The following is a 24,267-nucleotide window of genomic DNA, read 5'->3' as shown; positions in this document are numbered from 1 at the left end:
ACCCAACTGCATCTTTAGACACCTAAATAATCTCCTTAACTTAAAGCAGAGAATCTTGGAGAAAATGGAGTTTTGCCTGTGAGAGGGGATCAGGTCCATTTCTCTACTATTTTAAAAAGGATAGGATAGTAAGATAGGTCCAACCTAGAGATATTAAAATTTAATTGAACAAAGTGGCATGCATGATTAATGACTAAAGGCCCAATCCTGCAAAGGGATCTGTGTACAAATGCTTTTATATATCTTTAGAAATATGCCTGGTTCCCTTTGGAGGACTGATGCCCAAAAATTCATAGCCGTAACAAGAACCCTGCCTGGGCCACTAACTTAAGCAGCAAAGTTTATGTTGTATTCCAAATAGTCAACATGAGGACTTTATCTACTAGTAATAAATCTGTTCAGAATTCTTCAGTTTAGTTGGGATCAGGCTCCTGCCTGGGGTTTAAAAATAGTCAATTTAAAAAAAAAATCCTTTGCAAACATTTGCTTGCCAATAAAGCAAAGATTTTGCACTTAATTAACATGTACATTGAACCAATAGTGAGGGGGACTTTCAGAGGTTAAGACCTGAAGAGACCATTGTGATCATTCAATCAAGCCCAGTAGCTGGGGTTGAATTGAGCACATATTTTAGAAAGGCATCTGGTCTCAATGTAAAGACTTCAAGTGATAGAGAAGTGTTTGACCAAGACTGTACAAGAGTCCTTGCTTCTCTTCCTAACTCTGCCAAAGATTGCCTGTGTGACCACAAGCGAGTCATGTAGGGACTGAGCCACTGCCCACTGAGGTGGCCTTCTGTTGACTTTGACGGGCATTGGATCCAGCTCTTGGTACCCGATTTTCATAGCTACTATATACTTGCCACCTCAATGATGAGTCAATGAGAAAGAAGCACTGGTGCTCAGCATCTCCGAAGATCAGACCCGTAACCTTTCTGTGCCTCAGCACTCCTACTGAAAACAGGGATATAGGTATGTGCCTAACCCCCTGCCCCCAAAGGTGGCTATGAGTTTGTTAGTGTTTGTGAAGCAGTCCACGGTCCTCAAAGTAAAGTGCTTTGAGATAATTGAATGGAAGATGCTACAGAAGGGTAAAACATGATCAACCAACTGTTCCTTGGCCAACAGGAAAAAAAATAAATACTTTACATCAGGAATTACCTATGCTAGTTCCCCCATCTTGCAACATGGCATGGCAGTTAAATCTTGTGAATTGACAATTCACCTATATTCATTGAACTAAATGCTCAATGAATTGTCACTCTCTCTACAGTAAAGGCAAAGAGAAAAAAGAAAGGAGACAATCATTCACTGAGCATCAGATTTAAAAATTCTTAAGCAATCCAGGTAGGTTAATGGATGGGCAGATTTACTGTTTTACAGTGGCATTCAGCCAGAGGGTTCCAATAATATAAACAAACATTGAGCAGGTTATAAACGTTATCAGAACGCGGAGATTGAATTACAGCCTTTGTAATGGTTATTGGCCCTTACGTTGTTACTCATAACATATAAAAGCACAATAAATAGAGGGGGACCAGAAGATTCATATCTTTAAAATGAAAACATTTGAAGAGTGGGTTTAGAGCTTGTGAAAGGTGACAGAGTGGCAGCCCTGAGAAACTCTCATGCCACACTGAGCTATCCCCATATCATTGCATTTCAACTCTGGTCTGACCCTAACCCTCCACCAGCTAATGTAGATGATAACTCAATAGAGCTCGTCCACCTCTGGCTCCTCTGCTGTCTGCCCATTGTGACAGCAGCATGACTGTGCCTTCTTATCAATGACGCCATGGTGTTCCAATGAACTAAGTGCCTGTCGTGTCAACACAATCAACACAGCAATTTCACACATGCACACCACACACCCTGGTGATACAGCAGCTCCCTAAAACTTAGAAGTTGTGAAGAAGTCCAGCTCTAAGGCCTCTGTTCAGCAAAGCACTGAAGCATGTGCCTTGAGCAGGTGAGTAGTCCTACTGAAGTCAAGCACATGCTTAAGGGGGAGATTTCCAAAAGTTCAAATAGGAGTTGGGCACCTTACTGTCTTGGGAAATCTCTCTGAGTGCTTTGCTGCATCACTGCCTATAAGAACTAGGTCAGCCACTGTGCCAGTCAGTCAAAGGAGCACGATACATCTTCCAATATGTTTAAATGCCATAGATCTTGTTTCTAGCTTCATGTTGGTGTTGTACCAGTGTAACTGACAACAAAAATGATTAGGGGGCTGGAACACATGACTTATGATCAGAGGCTGAGGGAACTGGGATTGTTTAGCCTGCAGAGGAGAAGAATGGGGGGAGGGGAGCTGATAGCTGCTTTCAACTACCTGAAAGGGGGTTCCCTAGAGGATGGATCTACACTGTTCTCAGTGGTACCTGGTGACAGAACACGGAGCAATGGTCTCAAGTTGCAGTGGGGGAGGTTTAGGTTGGATATTAGGAAAAACTTTTTCACTCTGAGCAGGGGTGGCTCCAGGCCCCAGCACACCAAGCGTGTGCTTGGGGCAGCATGTCGCGGGGGGCGCTCTGCCGGTCGCCGAGAGGGCGGAAGGCGGCTCCAGTGGACCTCCCACAGGCGTGCCTGCAGAGGATCTGCTGGTCCCACGGCTCCGGTGGCTGAAAGTCCACCAAAGCCGTGGGACCAGCGGACCCTCTGCCGGCAAGCCTGTGGGAGGTCCACCAGAGCTGCCTGCCGCCCTCCCGGTGACCGGCAGAGCGCCCCCACGGCAAGCTGCTCTGCTTGGGGCAGCAAAGTGTTTAGAGCTGCCCCTGACTCAGAGTGGTGAAGCACTGGAATGGGTTACCTAGAGAGGTGGTGGAATCTCCTTCCTTAGAGGTTTTTAAGGTCAGGCTTGACAAAGCCCTGGCAGCGATGATTTAGTTGGGAATTGGTCCTGCTTTGAGCAGGGGGTTGGACTAGATGACCTCCTGAGGTTCCTTCCAACCCTGATAGTCTATGAACTGTATTTAGTTTAATAATTAATAAATACTTAGCTCTTATGTAGGGCTTTTCAATCAGTAGATCTCAAAGCACTTTTTCCCCCCCATGTTACACATGGGGAAACTGAGGCATGGCTCTGATGTGACTCACCCAAGGATACCCAGCAGTGGAGTCAGTAGTAGAACCCAGGCCTCTGGAGGTCTCCCCACCCCATCTGTTCCCCTGACTTCAGTGGAATTATTCCTCATTTACACTGGGGTAATCAGTGGAGTGTGTTCAGGCTTCTAATGGACTTGGAGCAAAGATTGCAGTCCTTACTCAGGTAAAATTCCTGCTGTATCTATACTAGAGGTCAGAGAACCATATCACTGGAAGCTAGAGCTAGTTAGAAAGTGGTGATAGTGTCCATTAAAATTTTTGAAAAAAGCAAAACCAGGCTCCTTGATTTAATGTTTACTGAGGAAATATCACAGAGGGGTTTTAATTCATTCTCTCCCCCCAGGTGGGGTGGGGAAGCTATGTTCAAGTGGAAAACAGCTTCAATGGAAAAATTTTCAACCAATTCTAGTAAAGACATTTAATGTAGACAGGACAATGTCACTTGAAAATAAGTACACATATCTACAGTGTTAAGTGCTCTGTCCAGCCTAGTGACAGATGTTCACAGAGCTGTGATTCCCACAGCTTCCCTTGAGAAACCCTGTTAAAAAAATCTGGATACATTTCACTTTTATGAATTTCCCGATATTCACTTTAGGGCAAATTGTGATCTTGGTTACATCTCCATAAATCTAGAAGCAGTGGAATTAGTCTAGATTAATACCAGGTTAAGAGAGAGCAGAATTTGTCCTTTGCTGCAATATGATTTGCATTTGCATAGTCTCATGATGCCTGGACAATAGATCCAGGAAAACGGAGAATTTATGGGCAAATGCATTATAATCACAGAAGCCATTAAAAATGATTCCACAGCTACTGTAACAAACACACAGCCATAAATAAAATATCCCCCTAGCATTCAATGAGCACTTATTAGATATCTACAAGATAGCAAATAAAAAGAATTGCTAGCTCAGCTGAAATTGTTGTGTGCCATCATCATGCCATGCTTTCAGCTTTGCACATTATTTTAGTTAGAAGTGATCAATGGTAAGATGGTTAAGAATGGGTCACAGTTTGGTGATCTGTTACCATCCAGCTGCTAGTGCCGTATTTTGAATGGGATGAAAATGCTAGTGATATTTTTGTTCCCAGCCTAAATATTCTGAAATGGGATGGATTTACCAGAGAAAACCAACGAACAAGACTAAGTTATATTGCTTCCACACAGAAAAATAGGAATAATTGGGAAGTCAAACTTATATAGACCTGGATTTTATTAGATTTGGAAAAAAATGCTAGAATTTAAGGACTGGATTGAGATTTGGAAGACATGCCTTTCTGGGGGAGTCAGGAACCCCTTGACACCTTTACATGGGCTATCCAGACCTGCAGGGGTAAATAGGCAAAGGAGTATTTGTGCTTGATGCTAATTTACATTATCACTCCTTATGTAAAGGGACCTTAAAGCAGGTATAAATTATACTTTCCAGCATTGCATAAAGTGGCCTTAATACAAGTGTGGATCTGGCCTTTTCAATCTATTTGTGTTTACAAATCTCATGATCTTCTGAAGCTTCCATGAACGGTTCAATCTAGATGGTGGAAACATGAGAAGACCAGAAGTCTTGTTATTTTGCATTCATAAACGGCTCCCAGTGGAGGCCAATGGAAAACTACAACTACCAAGATAAGCTACGTGCAGGTTTATCCAAATTCCCTCTTGTTGGCATTTTGAAGAATCCAGATACACAGCCCTTACACAATTCTAATCTCAGCAATACTGCCAAGGCAAATCTGGAGTGAGCCCATGGATTTCAGTGGAATGATCAGAACAGAGATCCTGGTTTTTACTCTTCTTGGACTGCAACAATGAGTAATTTCAATTCAATGCCCCCCATCAGCACATAAGAAAATTAATTGTGACTCATAACTTTAAGCAACTGAACACAGCATCAGGCAGTGTCACAGATTTGGTGCACCCCCGTTTCAGTCCTTGTTGAGGAATGTAAACATCAGATGTAAAAATAAAGCGTTCAGTGTTGGTTAGCCCAACTTTGCTTACTGGTGGTTGGCTTAACTCTGCTTGATGGTATGGGAGCAATCTTGAAAGTCCCAGCTCAAATGCCTCACTGTTCAGAAGGTTCCTTGGCAGCTTTGCTCATGAGGATGATCAGCATCATTTTGTGTATATTTAAAAGGAGATGAAATCAGACAAACCTGTCTTCAGCTGGTGTAAATTGGCATAGCTCCATTTTAAATAGCTAATACAGAGCTCTGGGCAGGGGTGAAAGTAACTTAAAGGACTTACTGGTATGCCGGTGTCCTGAACAGGGGGCATGGCCTCTTCTGGTTGAGGCATGGCCTTTAAATACCCAGGCCCTTTAAATCACCCCCAGAGCTACTAGCTGCATAGGCAGCTTGGAGCCCCGGGGAGATTTAAAAGGATCCGGGACTCCAGCCACTGCTATTGCAGTGAAGCTCCAGGACCTTTAAATTGCCACCAGAGCCCTGCCACTGCTACCCCAGGGCTCCAGCAGCCAGGCTCAGGAGGAGATTTAAAGGACCTGGGGCTCTGGCGGCTGCAGGGAGCCCCGGGCCCTTTAAAATTGCCAGCCTGGGGAAGCCGGTCCAGTCCAGCATGGCGTACTGGCTCTAGCCAGTACACTGTACCGGCTTACTTTCACCTCTGGCTCTTGGGGAAGCAAAGGATAGTTCAAAGGAGTGGAAACACACTGGGATCAGCAGAGGAGTGAGACTGGGACAAAGTCCACACCTCTCTTCCTAAAAAGCACAGAAAGCCATCAGCACTAACACTGCACAGTGGAGATAGAGCCAAGAACGTGTCTTTCTGGGAAGTGAGTGTTACAGGTTCCTCCCTGAGCCTGATCTGCAGAAAACGTCTGTTACTGCCACATCTGGGGAGCCTTCACTGTTTCGCTCAAGTTGAAGGAGCTCAGCTTTTAGCTCTAGAGGTGCCCCTTCCCCCTGAGGCCAATTCAATCCCCAGTAGGTCAGCCAAGATGGCAGCCATCACGTAAGACAGCCCAAAACACCTTCTGCTCCATGCCAGTGGATGGTATGGTCTTAGCCATCAAAAAACAATCCTTAAGTCTTAAAAATCACTGAGAAGGCAAGATATCTAGTAGTTAGAGCAAGGTCTGAATGTCAGGACTTCCAGCCATATGATAAGTCAGACAAGTCACTAACCTCTGTGGTGGAGTTCCCTCATCTATAAATTGGGTCTAAAGCCACCTAGCCAGAAGTGGCATGACTGCATCAATTAATATCTGTAAAGTTCAGTGAGATCCGTGGAGGAAAAATGCTACACAATGCAAAGTATTAGACAAGTCCACTCTAGTACCTGGGTATCAGCAAGTGATCACAACAGTAGCACATGTAAATATGGCAAAAAAAATTACTGCTATTCATTTAGCTTTAGTGCCTGATTTTGGAAGTCCTGATTTTAAGGCTCTCAAATATTTAAGAGGTTTTGGCAACAGAAAGTATTGAAACTGGTGTTTTCCAGGGCTTATTACAGTAATCAAGCTGATTTGATTGGAGGGGGGGGAGAAATGCCACCAAATTAAGTTAAAATGCACAAAAGTAAAACTCTGTGGGCTGTAAGCATAATCTAAAGCATTGGCTTAATGTTGAAACTGGCAAAGGAAATCAGATGTGGAGGAAAAAAGAAATGGGAATAGCTTCTAAATGACAGCATGATGCTGGCAGAATCTTCCAAAGGATGGAATGCAAGCACAAATCATCAACATGGTTTGCTACAGATAAAATTGTTTTCCCTGCCCTCTGGGTTTATGCATGGAATAAGGATGGCTGCTGTATCCACATGTGATGGGTGTTTCCTCAAGATTACAGATTCTTTGAGGTTTATTTTTATCTGCTGTGCAGCGGCACAGGTAGGCAGGCTAATGCAGCACCGTTACAGAAGAAATTAACATGTAGCGATGAACTCCCTAACCTCCAGGAGCTCAGCCTCCGGGAAACAGACTTGACATCATCACTTGTCCATCATGTGAATTACCAGCAAAGACTGTTCTTCCTCTATAAGAAAGCATAAATCTCCTTGCCACATAATACTGATTGGGTGAGACAGAGCATGTTGTATTTTTCATGCATTCCAAGTATGTAGCTTGTCAAATGATAACTGATGGGCCAAATTCACCCTGGTGTAACTCCAGTCAGGGTGAATTTGTCCCAGATGCAACTCCACTCAGCAATGAATCTGGCTCCAGGGTATCTGCTTTTAAAGCATAACTGTAAGATGTATGGGAAAGGAAATCCACCGCTGCATTTTCTGCAAATAATTGCTGCTGCTGTTTCTGAAACTGAACAAGTTCAGGCCAGGGCAATACTAGGATAGGAGACCTCCAAGGAGAACCTAGGAGCTGCAAGAAGTAGGCATGTGATTCAGTAAGTGATACTCCGTCCCCCACCCTCCCCCCAGTCCTGAACCAAAGCTCCATCATAATGTTAGGGGGGTGGGGAGGTTCGAGACCACAGTGCTTTTGGACTTGCCTTCTTTGAAATAAAACCAACTTCCTAACTTACTTTTGGTCTTTAGGAAACACATGACAGTTTTGGAAAGAGAAGGGGTGTTAGCCACAAATTCTGATACAATTATATCCTTCCTAGCTAAAATCTGATTCTGGTGCCATGGCCTGACTTGTTTTTAAATGTCCCAAGCACTGGAGTTTCCCCTGCTTCTCTCAAACTATTTCAGAGAATTAATCCATATCACTGCTGTGCTTCTGGTAGAAGTTGCTTCACCTTAGGCCCCAGCCTTACTGAAAGCCTCACGCAATCAAAGTATTCACAAGCACTCTGGTTCTAGGAGGGACAAAGAAGTGGATTCACAAAAGACATTTTATTTCTTTAAGAGGTCAGGATGTCCTAGAGATGGGACTGAGCTCAGAATCCAGAAACAAATCCCTCTCCAAAGTTTGGTGTCTGGATTTGAGTCAAGACGCTATTACAGATCATAGGGACCAGCTACGGAATTTGGATCCAGATCAGAGCCTAGCTTCCAACCTAGGGGATGCAGATCTGAGCTTGGTTTCAAGCCTCTCTCTAAATGAGAGAGAGGAAATTCACTGTAGAGTGCTCTGTATTAACCTCTCCACTGGCGACGTATATAGTAAAATAGAGACCATTTTTATCTTTCACTGGGGACTGCTTTTAAGAATCAGTGTAGGAGCTTCCCTATACTGAGGACCAAATTCTGCTCTCAGTTATGCTGGTTGAAATTTCCGTCAGTGGAGTTGCTCCAGTTATATCAGTAACAGAGCATAATTTGACTAAAACGTGTTATTCCTTAACAGTTCTTCCACCATCATATATAATATTTTATACACATGCACACTAACACATTAAGGTTGCAAAGTCAACACTCAAAAAACTAGACAATGTCTAATTAGTCTCCTTGTGCTTATGCATTATGATGCAGTCTTTAAAACACATGATCACCTACTATTTTTTGCACTGGACCCCTGCCTCATTCAGTGCCTGACTTGCAGAATTGTCAAGTACTCTGAGTTGCAAACGAAATCAATGGGAGCTGTCCTTTGAACATATGAAGTGCTATCTAATGCTATGTATACTTAAAAAAAAAAAAGTCAGGTGCAGGGTATCTAAAGTCAGACAGAAAGCTTGCTGATACTTTTGACCTTATTCCCATTTTACAGATGGGAAATGGAGGCATGAAGATAATACCACCTGGCACCTCCCAGGGTGTTGTGAAAATGAAGTCATTAACGTTTGATGCACTGATACTATAGTGAGGAAAGCCATTAAAAAAAAACCTAGGAGGAAATGCATAATTCTGTCTTCAGAGCCAGGTTTGAATAATTGGCAGTAAGTAAGGAACATATGCCCCATGCAATAGCGAGGGGCAAACAAGTTTTGAATAGCTGCTCGTTCAGTGATCAAACATTCTGTGCCCTGAATGGAAAAAGATAAAAATGTAAGAGTAATGAAAGCCTGTGTAAAAAGGCATATGCACAAAGGTTCTGAATTAAGGTTGCACAGGCCTTTCAATGCAATTCTAGCAGTTCCTAGCTTTTTACTACTTGACTTTGCAGTCTTAATATTTGTATGTATGAGAGAGAAATGTCCTAGTTTCTAAAAAGTAAAATTAAAAAACATCTGTCATCAATCTGACATCAGTTGACATCCACATGGGTCATCAGGCCTAGGTTGCCTGCTCTGTCTCAGACCCCATGTGTGACCCTAGGAAAGCAGCTTAATCTGTGCCCCATATACACAAGAGGGATGATAAAAATTCTCTGTCCAATCCATTAATCTGAGGCACTGTAGCAATGGGGGGGTCATACAAGTAAAAAGCCCTGGTGAAATCTAGGTAAAGAGACTCAGAGGAGTCCCGAATGTGTATGAAGAGAAAAGAAAGACTGGGGTTCAGCCGCTCGTAATATATCTCAAGCAGCATTAGATTCCCCTTTTAAATGTCTCTTGTAAAAACCGCAGGAATAATTTTCACCTCTCCAGCTGTATCACAAGTATAGTACACAGCTGCATGTCTGATCATGAACCATTTACTCCCTCCAGGCTTGGACTGTTAATTTTGTTGCGATGGAGACTTTGTCCCTGGAGCACCAGATCCAGAGCGTGCAGCGACATATCGCCTTCCTGAAGAAGGAACAGATGGAACTGCTCCATGATCTGCACCTAGAGATCCTCCGACTGCAAAAGCACTGCACAGGTGAGTTCTTGGTATCATGACTAGCCTCTTCCCTATGTAGATCTTCCCATAGAACAGGGACCACAGACATGAAAGCCACATACACTTTGAAATTTGACACTCTCCCTGTACGGTGTACAGGAATTGAGTAGTTATCCCTTTAAATAGTTGTGAACCCTCTTGTGGAGCTCACTGTGTTCTAGGTTTTAAAAATCAACCAGAGCAGCATATACGCATAAGTAGGCCCTGTATGTTTCTGTAGGTTCAGCAACATGGTTATGTGGGCCCTACCGTGCCTGTGTGATTTCTTCGTGTGATTATTGCTGTGGAAAGGGGAAATGGATTCCAAGCAGGAATTTGTGAACTTCTTAAAGGAGAAGGTGGCACATGCAGGCTTAGAAGCCATTGAACAAGGAGAATAAATGTGTCATACTATAATCACCCAATGATAATGCAAGATCCAAAATCCACAACCCACAAAGCAGGGAAGTTCCCATCCATTTCACAGCCCAGAACCAAACTCCACAGCTGGCCCGTATGTCTACCAACCAAGAAAGCCTTGCAGCATTTCAAGAAATGCCTCTTTTCATTAACTGTTTTGATGGACAGAAGGTTAAATGCTGCTTTGTCGTCTCCAGGCTAAATTGTCTAAGCCAGCCAAGGACACAAATGGGATCCTAAGAGGGGCTAAGGCTACACCACGCCACCTGTTCAGGCAAAGGAGACCTACCAAGGTTGTAGCTCCTGGTCTGCTTCTGCTGTGAACACTCCCTGCTGGGAGCCAGTGACTTGGGAGTGGGCGAAGCCAAGAGGCTGGGGAGTGAATGGAGCTTTTGCTCTGCATCTGCTGCTTATTGGCCAGATGCAAGGGAGGGGTGGGGGGGGGAAGCAGCACTTTGCAAGGATTGGAGTAACTTGTTCCTCTCCATGTTCCGAGGGAGAAGCATTTCCCACACTGCAGCCAAAAGGTAAAATTTCCAGCTCAGACAGACATGCCCACACCGGCTCTGATGAGCTAGTGCACTAAAAATAGCAGCATAGCCACAGCTAGCTGAAACCTGAGGTACATACTCACGGTGTCTAGCCCTGCCTGCTGCCCATGCGGCTGCAGTTACGCTATTGTTTTTAGTGTGCTAGCTGAATCCAAGCTTGCCCATGTAGCTCTAGCTGAGCTGGAAATTACAGCTGTAGCCTGTGCATCACCTCTTGCTTAAGGCAAAAATCTAGTCCTTAACTGGCTGCTGGGAATCCAATGCTGTCCTCTTTACGCACAGTACCACTGCAGACAATGGGATGGTTCATGGAGTAAGATACTCAATAGACTCCAAAGGGGAGCGGGGGCAGAGGTGCCTAAGCTCAGGGGTGGCTCTAGCTTTTTAGCCGCCCCAAGCATGGCAGTCAGGCAGCCTTCGGTGGCTTGCCTGCGGGAGGTCCCACAGCTTTGGTGTACCTGCCGAACTGCTGCCAAATCCACGGGACCAGCGGACCTCCCGCAGGCAAGCCGCCAAAGGGTGCCTCACTGCTTCCCTCGTATGGACCAGCAAGGCACCCCCCGCAGCTTGCCACCCCAGGCATGCGCTTGGAGTGCTGGTGCCTGGAGCCGCCGCTGCCTAAGCTTGGGCTCCAACCTGAGCCCAAACATCTACACTGCTGTTTTAGAGCCCCTCAGCCCGAGCCCTTTGAGCTTGAAACAATCAGCAGACATGGGCCAGCCCTGGGTGTTTTATTGCAGTGTAGACATACCCTGAGTGTCCTTAATCCTGAATACTCACACTGTTGGCAGAGTTCTCATTTTACCAACATGGTCCTACACTCCTAACCTGACATACAATGATCCTGCTGAATCCGATTTGAATAGCAACCACTAAAAAAGCTTCTCTCCCAGCGTGGGTGACAAAATGCTACCTTGGCTGAGATACATGCTGGAGACTATGGGCACGTTTTACTCTGACACTGAGCTGGCAGAGTGCAAGATCAAACAGGTGCTTGTGCTTATAATCCATCATTATAAAGCTACCCTTTGGTTTAATTCTACAGTAGATCACAATGCACTTCTTGAGAGGGAATTAGCTTTTGCAACCTGTTCAGCCACTACTCTGCGTTTGACTCATTATTGAGTTATCTATACTGCAGGAATTCACTGGTTGGGGTGGGGGGGGGGTGCATGAAGATGATCTTGCCACTTCCTCCACTGATCTGTGCCTTCAGAGGTATTTTGCCTCTTGTTTATCGATTAAGATGTAAAAATAGTTCATTCTTTCTCCAGCATGCATAAGGACAGGAAAAAGGCTGGGCTTCATTGATAACAATAGGGATGAGATCATACCAAAAGTCTCCTTCAGAGCTACAGGAAATGTGGTCTTTTTTTTCTTTTTGCAGTGAGGAAATATGAAATCAATTCTCTGACCCCCACCTCAGTCCAGAGCAGCTCAGTAACATGCAGCATCAGCAGCCCTCTTGTTTCGCTGCTTTATGACCGAGATGCTAGATGGGTGCTAAAGCTAGCAGCATAAATATATTGGGTTTCCCCTACCTTGCTCATCTGAAAAAACCTTTCCTTGGCATGAATTTTTAAACAAGGCATCACCGTACAAGCTGCAGCTTTTTTCTGCTGCAAAGCAACCTCCCACCATTTCCACAAGATTCAGAGCTTTTGTGGCCTGGGAAATTTTGTTTAAGTGATACAATTGTGCAAGTGACACAAAGGAAGAGCTAGCTTTTAAATGCTAGCCCAAGGGGTAATCATGTTGTAAAAGCAGTTTCAGATTAATACCTAGCTTTTATGTAGTATTACTCTTCATTAGATCTAGTCTGAACTCCTGCTTTAACACAAGGCAAAGACTCATACCCAGTATCTTCTGCTCTAGGCCAGAAGATCTATGAGCTATAATAGGAAACAAATCATTAAAGATCTCATCACTTAAATATATTGTAGGGGGCAATCCAAATCTGACAAGGGAGTGGACTAAATAGTGATGGGGCCTTGATCTTCGATTAGATTAGGTTCTAACAAGAAACTAAGGCAATCTCTGATTTTATCATTCATGAATGCAGCATGAGTTCCAAACATGGAGAAGTTATAGGACACCTGAAGCATCCATAGATTTGGGGGTTTCAGAAGCCATGCCTAGGGAGCTTCAGACTTGCAGTGTTTAGGAACCCCACAGGGTAGATGTCGGAAGATAAAACTTTTGCAGATCCTAGGCACTGCACAGGAGAGGAGGCATGGCCAAGGAGCTTATCTCCAGCTCTGCAAATCTTAGACATGAAGCTTGAAGCTAAGGTGGGGAGTGGGCGATAGGACCACAGCTTTAGCATGTGCTAACTGGGGAGCCACATGAACTTTCTGTGAACCTGGGGAGTTGTGTGAACCAGAGTTTGGGAAAGTGAGGTTCACTTTAAAATCCTGTCCTTGCCCATGGCAGAAGATGGGCAGGTCCGGACAGATATTTGCTCTTCATAAAGCCTCTCCAGATGAAGGCAAATGATTCACTTAACTCCCTCCCATTGCTGAAATTTGTTCTAACTTGTGCAGTATCTTCCATCAATAATTCAGCAATGACTAATAACTCATTGTCTTCCAGCTCTTCTCTCTCTCACCGACTCCAAGGAAACGAAAGATAAGTCTGCAGTGACAAAATCATCTATTTTCCCCATCCCTTTCATACTTTTGCTGTTCCATTTTTTTTTAAACTAGACCCAAATGCAGCTCTTCCAGCCATGAGAGGAAATAAATTTCTTGTGCATAAATCAGGTTTGGAGGCTTTGAAATGCCCACGGGTATCAATGACCCCATTACAAGCTTGGACATTATAGATCATTTCTTCCCAACCATGTCTAAGGATAGTACCATTTTACCAGGTGGTCAGCCGATGTAAATCAGTAGCACGCCATTAGCTCCAGAGCTAGGCTAATTTTTGCTAGCTGAGGTGCCATAAGACTTTTATGCCACTGATACCAGTCATCTATCCTGTGTCCGACATCTTAATGTCAGAGTGCCTCTCAAAGTCATAGATGCATACACAAGATCTGTGTAAAAGAGGTCCAGTGTAGGCAGAAGCAATGCAAGATCTCCCATACCAGTCACCTGGTCCTGGATGTGTCCATGAGCCATTTAACCCTTGATTTCTTTGATGAGGTTTCCAATATTGAGGACCATTGATAAGGCTAGTTTTAGTGAAGAGGATACCTGGCCACTGGGAACTAGCCTGAAACAGTATTTTATGTCAGATACAACATCAAACAGCAGCAACTTTTGGTGGTGCTCATTCAGGGCTGGATCTGATGTCATATTTCAATGATGTCCTTTATCTTTCAGTATGAGGCGAGCACTAAGGAGAACCATATGGCATTGTGTCTGTTCTAAAAGGAACTTTTTGCTACTTTAGCAAATTCTCCCATTTCCCAGCATTACCTTTTGGAAGAGCTGGTTTGTCTGAATCCTAACTTCTCAGATTCCAGAGGAATTCTGGACACAGGTCGCTGTAAGCAGAGAGCTCCAACAGTAATATATGCACCATTTTCCTATTTGCTTGTCATTTCTGACAACAAGCCTCTCACCCGAAAGAGCTTTTCATTCGGATATTGACAGAATGTTGCAACAGGGTTACTAATAACGACTCATCAGGAAAAAATCCTTAAAAGCCACTGTGCTGCCTCCTCCAGTGAAGTAATGGATCCGAGATCAGCAGGAGCCCTTTGTACAACCTGTCAAATGCGCTGCAGATTAAGTAGCAGCTTCCATCCCCTGAAGCCTTCCCTGATGCCCATAAATCTATTGAGCACCTTCCACATGTAACCACAGTACGAGATTTGCCTGCATGACAACCACCATGTGCCAATAGGCAACCTCAAGTGAGCCACAGGATGATTCATTCTGAACCATCCACCTTCCCAACAGCATGCTCTCCCCACCCAAAGCATCCAGGCAAGTCAATGGATTCCAGGAACCTCAGTTCACCTTTTCACAGCTTTAACCAGTAAGACTTTGGAAAGAAAAGAGTTTAAGTTCACAGAAGACTCCATGATTTCTGGCACGGGAGCAAAGCTAAGCAGTGAGCTAAAGGCATGTAAAGTCTGCTGAATACTTGACTGGAGGTCATAAATTACAACTGGTTAATGGCATTCACAGCAGTCAGAGTGAGATTCCTGGGTAGCAGTTTACCAAATAGAGTTATCCTTCCAATGGGGAGGAGGAAGAGGAGACTCAAATGGAAGAATTCCAATCCTTGGCACCCCAGGCCAGCAAATTCAGCTGGCATCCTACTTTGCCATCTAGCATTGTTTCGATGACATGGGATGGGGGAGGGGAGAGCATCTTTACTAAATATTGCAGCCAAAACCATTTCAGATGAACCACATTCCCCAGGTGAGTTCAGAAGTTTCCCCCACATACACACCCTCCACTGTTCACAGTACCAGGTTTTCAGGAAGAGAAATGCTGTTAACAGCTCTGCAGTGATTCATTTATTGAAATGACAGAAAACGTGGCTTCCCTCCCCACCCCCATTTTCGTTTGTGCAGCATAAACACATCCGAAATAGAAATGGATTTGTTCTGACTATTTTCCCCTCTCTCCCAATCCTTCTCCAGTAACTAGAAGGGAAACTTAAATCTTTTGGCAGTAAATTCATGTGATCTGCTAGCTCCTCTGAACAGAGGGCTACGTAAGGGAGAGCAATTAGGAAGCATGAGGTGGCAGCTTAAGGGATTAGCCACGGAATCAGGCACTGACCGTAGCAAATCTTCTTTCAGATTTCCTAAGTGACTAGTGATTTCTGGATCTCCTCATCTTTTGGGTTCCCAGTTTGAGCCACCTTAAAGATTTTCAGGGGGAGAATGCTCAGCACTTTCTGGAAACCAGCCTACTTCTTAAAGTGTCTCCAGTTGCCCCTCTCTGCCCCCCTCAAATTGACACCCAAATATCACTAGCCATTTCTGGCCTTGAGTTTTAGTCTCCGTTCTAGAATGCGACCTTGAGCAAGGCATTTCGCCTCACTGGATGACAGCCACTGAAACCCTGCTGGGCTTGAATCAGACCTCCGGCTCGTTCTACATGGATGCAACACCACTAGGCCTGATTCTCCATTGCCCTTCACCTTGTGCCATCATTTATACCACTCCACAGTGAGTGTAAAGGGCTCCCATGGTGATGTGGTGGTGTTTTACACTCACTTTTCACTGGTGTAGGTGAGTGCACAAGGCCCATCGCCCTCTGTGGAGTAACTGCTGGTTTGCACCAGTCCGAGTGCAGAATCGGGCCCCATATTTCTGAAATGATGTTATCTAAGAAATATTTCCCCTGACTTCCCCCTTCTAGGGTCTTAACCCTTCTACAACACATGCCTCAATAAGACAAAAGCAGCACCCTTCCTTGAGAATAAGAGGCAATATTGATAGGCAGAGGTTGGATTCCATGTTGGATGGATTCTTGTTTGACAATCTGTCTGCAGAAGAGAAGAGTGAGGGGGGATTTGATAGCAGCCTTCAACTACCTGAAAGAGGATAGAGCTCGGCTGTTCTCAGTGGTGGCAGATGGCAGAACAAGGAGCAATAGTCTCAAGTTGCAGTGGAGGAGGCCTAGGGTGGCTATTAGGAAAGACTATTTCACTAGAAGGGTGGTGAAGCACTGGAATGGGTTACCTAGGGAGGTGGTAGAATCTCCTTCCTTAGAGGTTTAAGGCCCGGCTTGACAAAGCCCTGGCTGGGACGATTTAGTTGGTGTTGGTCCTGGGTTAGCAGAGGGTTGGACTAGATGGACCTCCTGAGGTCTCTTCCAGTTCTGATCTTCTATGATTGTCTTGAGAAATGGCAACGTATAGACAGATGCCTCACTAGTGGCTGCTTCCAGTTCTGATCTTCTATGATTGTCTTGAGAAATGGCAACGTATAGACAGATGCCTCACCAGTGGCTGCTTGCACTGAGCAAGCTGAAATACAACAGTGAATTGCTCAGATCTTTCCCCTTCAAATTCAGCGCTGTCAAGAAAGATCAGTGCTAAGGACCAAAAGGGTGTTCATTTCCCTTTGACAGCCACAGGGAGGGACCAACCCAAGCTTCCCAAACTAGCCAGGTGACACAGCTGGATGTAGCAAGGTGGCAATTGTGTAGTGTAAAGGCAGTTTACTCAAGCCAGGGGATTCTAAGGGCAGCAACCAACACATATTTACAAAGTAGAACATCGTAAAGTGCTCTGCAGTGCAAATGCTTGGAGTTTCTATTGTTAGGTCACCTCGCTCATCTCCCTCCCAGGTCAGGGCTGTTCCTCTGCTCTCAGGTCTGCCGGCTTGGCAGTATGTTGCTAATAACCCATCCTATTTTAAAATTAAATGAAGGAATCCAAGTTAAAGGAGAACCACCAACAGGGAAGGATTTTAGGTTTTTAAAACAGTTGAGGGCCTTCAATGTGGTTGATGTGCTTTAGCTGTAGTGATAGGCAGTGGTCCATGGCCCTGTTCTCCCAGGAGGGATGAGAAACTGCCAATGAAGTCAGTGCAAGGTACTTGTAGCCTAGGGAGGAGGCACAATTCAGCCTTTTCTCAGAGCCCTCTTTAGCTTTGCCAGAGCAAAGACTGATTAAAGATACCGTGATTTGGTCTGGGGAGAGAGGGAGGGAGATTAACGCTCTGTGACTTTGCCTCCGTCTTGCACGTGAACGCTTATCAGTATGGAAATGCTTTTTATAAGACCTGAAGGAAGTTAATGCTGAAGAGAGGGAGGGAGGGTGTGTGTTTTAAAGAAAATTTAGGTCACACATTTAAAGACAGCAAGGCAATCAAGGTTCCGCTGCAGCAGATGCCTGCCCTGCTTGGAACACTGCTTTTGCTGGGAGAAGGAAAGGAAGCTAAGACCTGACAGTACATTAGTGGTGCTGCCAACTCTCCTTCCCACAGATACTGTACCACACACGTTGCTTACGCAATGAACTTGCCTTCCACCCGTGCATTGCAAGTGAAAAGCCCAGAGCTGGCTCCCTGCTAAATACAGCAGGAGACCGTTATAAAGCACAGTGCTCTCCCTACCTCATACCAGACCATCAGTAATTTCACCTTGATAGAAAGTCTATATCATGAGACGATGCAGACTCAGAGGGTCTAGCAAAGCTAAGGTCTGATCCTGCAGCCTTTACTCACATCAGTAGTCTCTCCTCCTATAAAAGCCTTTACTTATGCAGGACACTGCTCTTCCTGGTTTTTTCTCTCTCTCACATACATAATGGTATGTACACAGGAGCCAGATTCTAAAGTCCTTATTCAGATAAGTAAGCCTATTGGTTTCAATGCAGGATCAAGGCCCCTATTATGTATATCAAACATTGAGACCGAAATTCACCCCAGGCCAGAGAGAGTAGTGTCTTGTTCTAAAAATAGAGCCGCAGGAGACTTTGCTGCACTTTTAAATGTCATTTGAAATATCCCTTGTATCCCATTTTAGCTTTAGAAAAATATAGCAGTCGATATTGATTTCCAATGGGACAGAGTGTTGAATGGTTTCCAGAAATTACAGCATGTTCTCCATTACTGGTACAGTCACTACAGATTTATTTTTAAAGACAAAGCACAGAGGCCTTGCGGGGGGCGAATCAAGCCAAGTGATTAGTTTCTGAAGTGTAGCAGTGTCTAATATGATGTTCTAGTGGGGAGATTAAAGTCAATATGAAAGAAGATTAACAGAAAAATCTAAAGACAAAGACTAATCATTTAAGTTCAATTTTTGGAAAAAACCCAAAAACTGAATTTTGATGTTACTCCCCCTGCACCTCCCTTAGCTCTCCAGCTGCTTTAGGTTTGGTGGTTGCATGATAATTATCTTGAAAGAATTTGGAAAGGTTTGGGGGTTAAAAGTGAACTATTAATAGATGCAAAAATCACCCCACCCCTGCCCCCATCATCCCTAGTAAAATCATGTTAGTAGCCCAAGGCTAGGAAGAAGGAAAAATGGGATTCTTGGGTTGAGCAGTCATTTTTTAACACGTATATAAATCATCCCTAAAAGATCTTTGTGTGAGAATGAACGGCCAGTGTAATTTTTAAACTGAGATTCAGTGAAGTGAGAAGCTGCACATTTGGTCTGGAGTAACTTTAACTGTCTTGGATTGACATTCCCCTATAGTCTCTCACCAAGCAGATTCATTCCCAAGCAATTTGTTTCATCCTGGTTTAAATCTGACCATATTTAAAAAAAACAATCCAGTGCCTACCCAACTGATAATGTCATCCTAATTCAGAACTGAGACAACGATTTAGGCCCTGATCCTGCAAACACATGCATAACTTCATGCATCCGAGTAGATGCATTGACTTCAATGCAACTACTCACTAGAGCAGGGATTCCCAAACTTGGTTTGCGGCTTTTTCGGGGTAAGCTCCTAGCGAACTACAAGATGGTTTGTTTACTAGAGTGTCCGCAGGTATGGAAGCTCGCAGCTCGCCATTCCCAGCCAATGGGAGCTGTGGGAAATAGTGGCCCGGCCTACGCCGCCTCCTGCAGCTCCCATTGGCCGGGAACAGCAAAATGCGGCCACTGGGAGCGGCAGTACCTGTGGACACTCAGGTAAACAAAGTGTCTCACAGCCTGCCAGGGGCTTACCTGAACAAGCCGCGAACCAAGATTGGGAATCCCGGCTGAAACTTGAGTTTCCATTGGTCAAGAAATTCCAACATTTCAAAGTTTCCTGTTGCCCTGAATTTAAAGATTCCGAATTTCCTGGAAAATGAAAGTTCAAGATTGATATTTCTGAAACCACCTTACTGCAATGTTTCATTACAATAAGGTCGAAGCAGTCATTTTGATACACATAGACAAGCATGCACAAACAGTCTGGCAGTCAGTCAGGGAAAAATGAATTATGGCTTTTGGATATGAACAAGCAGTAGAATTAGACTTGTCATTTTTACCCTTCTTTCCGTCACCGCTTAAGGTCTGTCCTCCATCCCCAGAGAATGCAACCCCTCTGCCCAATGGTCAGAAAGGCATTGAGGGACTCTAGAGGGAAAAGCAGCAAGCCCTCTTTGGATCGGGGAGAGGGCTGCCACCAAACTGATATGGGGCTTTTGAAGTTGCTGCTAGTTGAGAAGCCTCAGAATGCAGCAAATGAGCATGTGCATGACCATGCACATGGACACATTGATGCAATGTTTTCATTGTACAGCTCATAAACTTCGCTGTTTTCCTTAAAGCCCCAGCTCTGGAGTTGCACAAAACCCAGAGAATCTCAGCTTTCATTTTAAAAAGATAATTATGGAGAAAAGCTTGAAAATGTGATCTGCAAAGCCTCCAAGACTGGAAAGCGAAGTAAGAGAACCCAGAATGCAGAGTTATGTAAATCTCCTTTTCACGCCCATCTGATGATGCCGGGGTGGGGATGAGGGGGGTCTGACTCACAAGTTATGTTAAGGATTGATGTCCCGCACAACAGTGACAAGTTTCATTGTTCCTACAAAAACCTCCAGGCATGATGCTGCATGTTCTGGAGCACCATCTACTGGCACTTTATCTAGAGAGCTTCTGGGACAGCATGCACACACAAATATACCCACGTGCACGCGCACACACCCCCGCACCCAACCATAATGATGTGTATGCAAACATAGGTATCTATGCATACACAAGCACTCATGCATGAGCATGTATGTGTAGAGACATGCATGAGTGCTCCTACATGTTTATATGTACTCGCATTCATACAGCATGTTTTTCCTAGAATTTAAAAACTGATCTTTGTTCAAGGGCGTTTCTCATTCTCCATCTTGCAACACTCTTTGCTGCTAGCCCGGCCTCTCTATGCAGCCGCCTCTGGGGCTGTCCTGATTACACTGCGATTGAAGACAGAGCTGTGGCGTGACTGCGTATAGCACACTCCCTGCACACAGCAGGACAAGACCCAGGAGTCAGTCAAGACCCAGCAGGACAAGACCCACAATAAGCTGCACTTGATGCTGGCTTTTCTTTTCTTAGTGAGAACACTTAGCTCTGATGCCATGCTTTTTCATGCTTCAAAATGCTCCGCAAAGCATGAACTCCACAGCCCTGTGACGTAGGTATGGCCATCCCTCATTTTGCATGTGGGAGAAACTAAGGCAGAGAGGCTAAGTGACTTTTCCAAGGCTACAGATGGGAGTGCCAGAGCAAGGCTGAGGATTTAGGAGCACCTGGCTCCTTTCCCTGAGCTCAGATCACTAGACCCTCCCTATCCCCCAGTCGCTGTCTCCCAATCTCTGTCTCCCTGACCTACTCCCTGTTACAAGCTGCTAGACACAGGGATTCTGAAGCAGTGCAGAATGCTTGCCATTTCAACCGTAGGCTCTCCTAGCTCATAACCATTCGGACACAGTGCTGTGTCCAAGTCTAATTCCTGTGCCAGCTTTGGGGCTTAGGTCCTGTGCAGCAAGATTATAGGCTGCCACGTGAACAAGTCTATGGGTTGCCAAGTGTTGGACATTGTATGGTTGGTGCACTTAAGACTGCTCTGCTGTGATGCCACAGCGCTTTTAAGGAACAGAGTGGAAGGTAGTGTGCAGTGGCAAATTAAGGCAGGATGCCTGGGATTTGGGACACCAGATTTCAGGCGGTAGGAGGCCCTGACAAGGAAGTTAGCAAGAGGCAGATCAATAGAACATGCTGTCAGTTGCTCGTCTGCTGAGATGGGGCTGTGTAGCATCCCAGCTAACATTTGGCAGAAAGATCAAGGACTCAGAATCGCAGGAAACCCCAGAGCCATTAGATACATCTGGGAGGTAGAATCTACTTGGGGGTCCTCAAAGTTTTGATGGATCCAGGCCCTTTTTGCTTTAATGCACCCATATGGCACTTTTCCAAGGAGCAGAAGAAGTCATGAGATATAAAGGCCCCCTTTAAACAGTGATTCTGGAAGGCTTTGCTTTCTCGAAAGAAGCTTTCAGAGAGGAGTTCCCTTTCCCCCGCTGTCCCTTACAACAGAACTTGGTGTGGAAGGTTAAAGTAGTCTAGAAATGAACCTGAGCATCAACATTTGGTTCAGATTTCAGAACACACACCCACCACCAGCCTCAAAGTCTGGGCACGCGCAGATCTGTTACAGAAATAGAAACCAGGCAGAAGAGAGGAAGGATGTTCCTGTGGCTGGGGAACCGGCTAGGGGTTTGAGACACCTGGGTTCATTTCTGTGTTCTTACCACAAAGACTTCCTGTGTGATCTCTGGCAAGACACTGCGTCTCTATCTCAGTTCCCCTTCTGAGAAACAGGGACAATCGCACTGCCCTACTTCATAGTGGCGTTGTGACGCATTATGGTAATGGAGGCCATGCAAATATCTAAGCTAGATGGGAAAAATCTAGGTCTGGAGCCAGGTTCTAATTCCAAATCCCCACCAGGTTGAGAGGCATCTGGATGTGGGATTTGTTTTGGGGTCATCCCTGTAACAAGGCTTGACTGTGTAGGCAATTCTGTGAAAATCCCCTGCCTTCTGATTTCTTTCTTGAACTGAGCATCCAAAATTAGTGGCCACTTTTGAAATTTTGGCTTGCCTGTACCAGTCGTGACCCTGCGGCATCCGGGTGACCAGATGTCCCAATTTTATAGGGGCAGTCCCGATTTTTGGGTCTCTCTCTTGTATAGGCTCCTATTACCCCCCCCTCCTCCCAACCTTGTCCTGATTTTTCACATTTGCTGTCTGATCACCCTAACATAATATCAAGTAAGCAAAGAAATTACACCTCCCCATACCAAATGGTGATAGGTTTCCTATCTAGTGTGTGTTGCTGGTGGTGCCACATGATGTGAGTAACTATTCCATCATCATGAACAGCACATGGGCAAATGGCAAAAGCAGACTGTCAGCAGAATTAGTAGCAAAGTACCCAGGATGAAGAAAACTGCAGGGGGTTCTGTGAATTACTGGTAAGCAAACATGCAATATCTTTAAAAGAAGTATAAGCCCAGGAGAGAGACCTCTAACAGAGAGACCCTTCCCTTAAAATAAAAATCTCAGATGTGAAAGACAGTCGGAATTACCCAAGCAGCCCAGGTTTATTTTTAATAGATCAGTAAAGGTATAGGATACTACAGCACAGCAGGCATTTTGTCTGAATACAATTGCTCGAGGCATTATTAGAGTCAGACTACTGGGAGCCAGGGGCAGGGCCTGAGAAAAGAACATCCTACCAGCATAGCCAGAGGCGGCGCAGGATCTGGTTCTGTGGGCATGGCTACACTTGCAGATGTAGAGCACTTTGAGTTAAACCAGCCTTCGCAGGGTGCAGTAGGGAAAGCACTGCAGTCTGTCCACACTGACAGCGCACTGCTGTGGCCACATTAGCAGCTCTTGCCATGGCCACAGAGAACAGTGCAATGTGGTAGCTATCCCAGCATGCAAGTGGCTGCAACGTGCTTTTCAAGTGGGTGTGGGGGGGGTGGAGTGTGACAGGGAGGGTGTTGTGTGTATGTGGGGGGAGAGAGTGGGTTTTGGGGGGGCTCAGAGCATGTCAGCATGCTGTCTTGTAAGTTCAGACAGCAGCAGACCTCCCTCTCCCTCTCCCTCTCCCACACACACACACACACACACACACACACACACTTCCACAGTAATGGTTGCTTTGTCTCGGAGCAGATAAGCAACCGACTGTCAAACAGAGCTTTCAAAGGGCATATCCAAAACAATGACAAGAGTGGCCACTTGACTTAAGGGGATTATGGGACGTTTCCGGATGCTGATCAGAGCGCAGTAATGCAACCCCTTGTTCACAGTGATGCTGGTGTGCTCCAGTGGGGGCGCAGCAAATGGTATTCCTCTCGCCGAGGTGGAGTACCAGGAGCACCCTAGCCGTGGAGTCAGAGCACTCTACATGCCTTGCCAGTGTGGACGGGGAGTGAGCTAGTGCGCCCGGGGCTCCTTTAGTGCGCTGTAACTCACAAGTGTAGCCAAGCTCTATGCTTTCAGGAGATGCAGCACAGAAAACACAGTCCAGGTGGGCAGGGAAGTGAGACTTTTGCCACTTTTTTTTTTTAAAGCCACACTGGGGTCTCATCTATGAAATATTAACGTACAGTTAATCCGGCTGGCGATATCGCTGTCTGTGTGGGAGAACAAGGAACAGCCTGATAAAGCAAGCCAGGAATAAAACTCCCCATGGAACAGTAATGACATATTTCTGGGGGTGACTGACATGATCACAGCAGTTTTGCCTAAAATAGCAAGTCTTGTTGGTATTCATGGTTAAGGAGAAAGTACAGTTGGTCTTTCCCGTTAGACTAGGGCTCCTCTACATGATGCATTAGTGCATGACATGCTGGTGCACACTATAATTAACCCCCGATGTTGCACACTGGGTGGCCCATGTGGACCCTGCTGGTGTGCACTGCTAGTTCCCTATCGCACATTGAGAGCGCCCCATTTCAAAACAGGACTACATTAACATGCACTGCGGAACATGCAGTGCACACCAGCAGAGGCCACATGAGCCAGTTAGTGCATGACATGGTAGCGTAGACTAGAATATACACCCCAGCTAGTGCATGCTAACACACTATG

At 45.2% G+C, this 24,267-nt stretch overlaps 1 protein-coding gene across 1 annotated transcript in view; it reads left to right on the top strand.

The window, feature by feature from the left end:
* Positions 1 to 24,267, top strand: part of CCDC92B (coiled-coil domain containing 92B) — a 52,171-nt gene that overhangs the window by 5,250 nt on the left and 22,654 nt on the right. The window contains exon 2 of the mRNA XM_030536735.1: positions 9,627 to 9,780. Within this exon, the coding sequence (XP_030392595.1) occupies positions 9,627 to 9,780 (154 nt within the window). The remainder of the gene's footprint in view (positions 1 to 9,626; positions 9,781 to 24,267) is intronic.

This window comes from Gopherus evgoodei, chromosome 17 (genome assembly GCF_007399415.2).
Source record: "Gopherus evgoodei ecotype Sinaloan lineage chromosome 17, rGopEvg1_v1.p, whole genome shotgun sequence".
Lineage (NCBI taxonomy): Eukaryota > Metazoa > Chordata > Testudines > Testudinidae > Gopherus > Gopherus evgoodei.
Note: the sequence above shows the minus strand (reverse complement) of the source record. Positions and strands in the feature narration are given on the sequence as shown.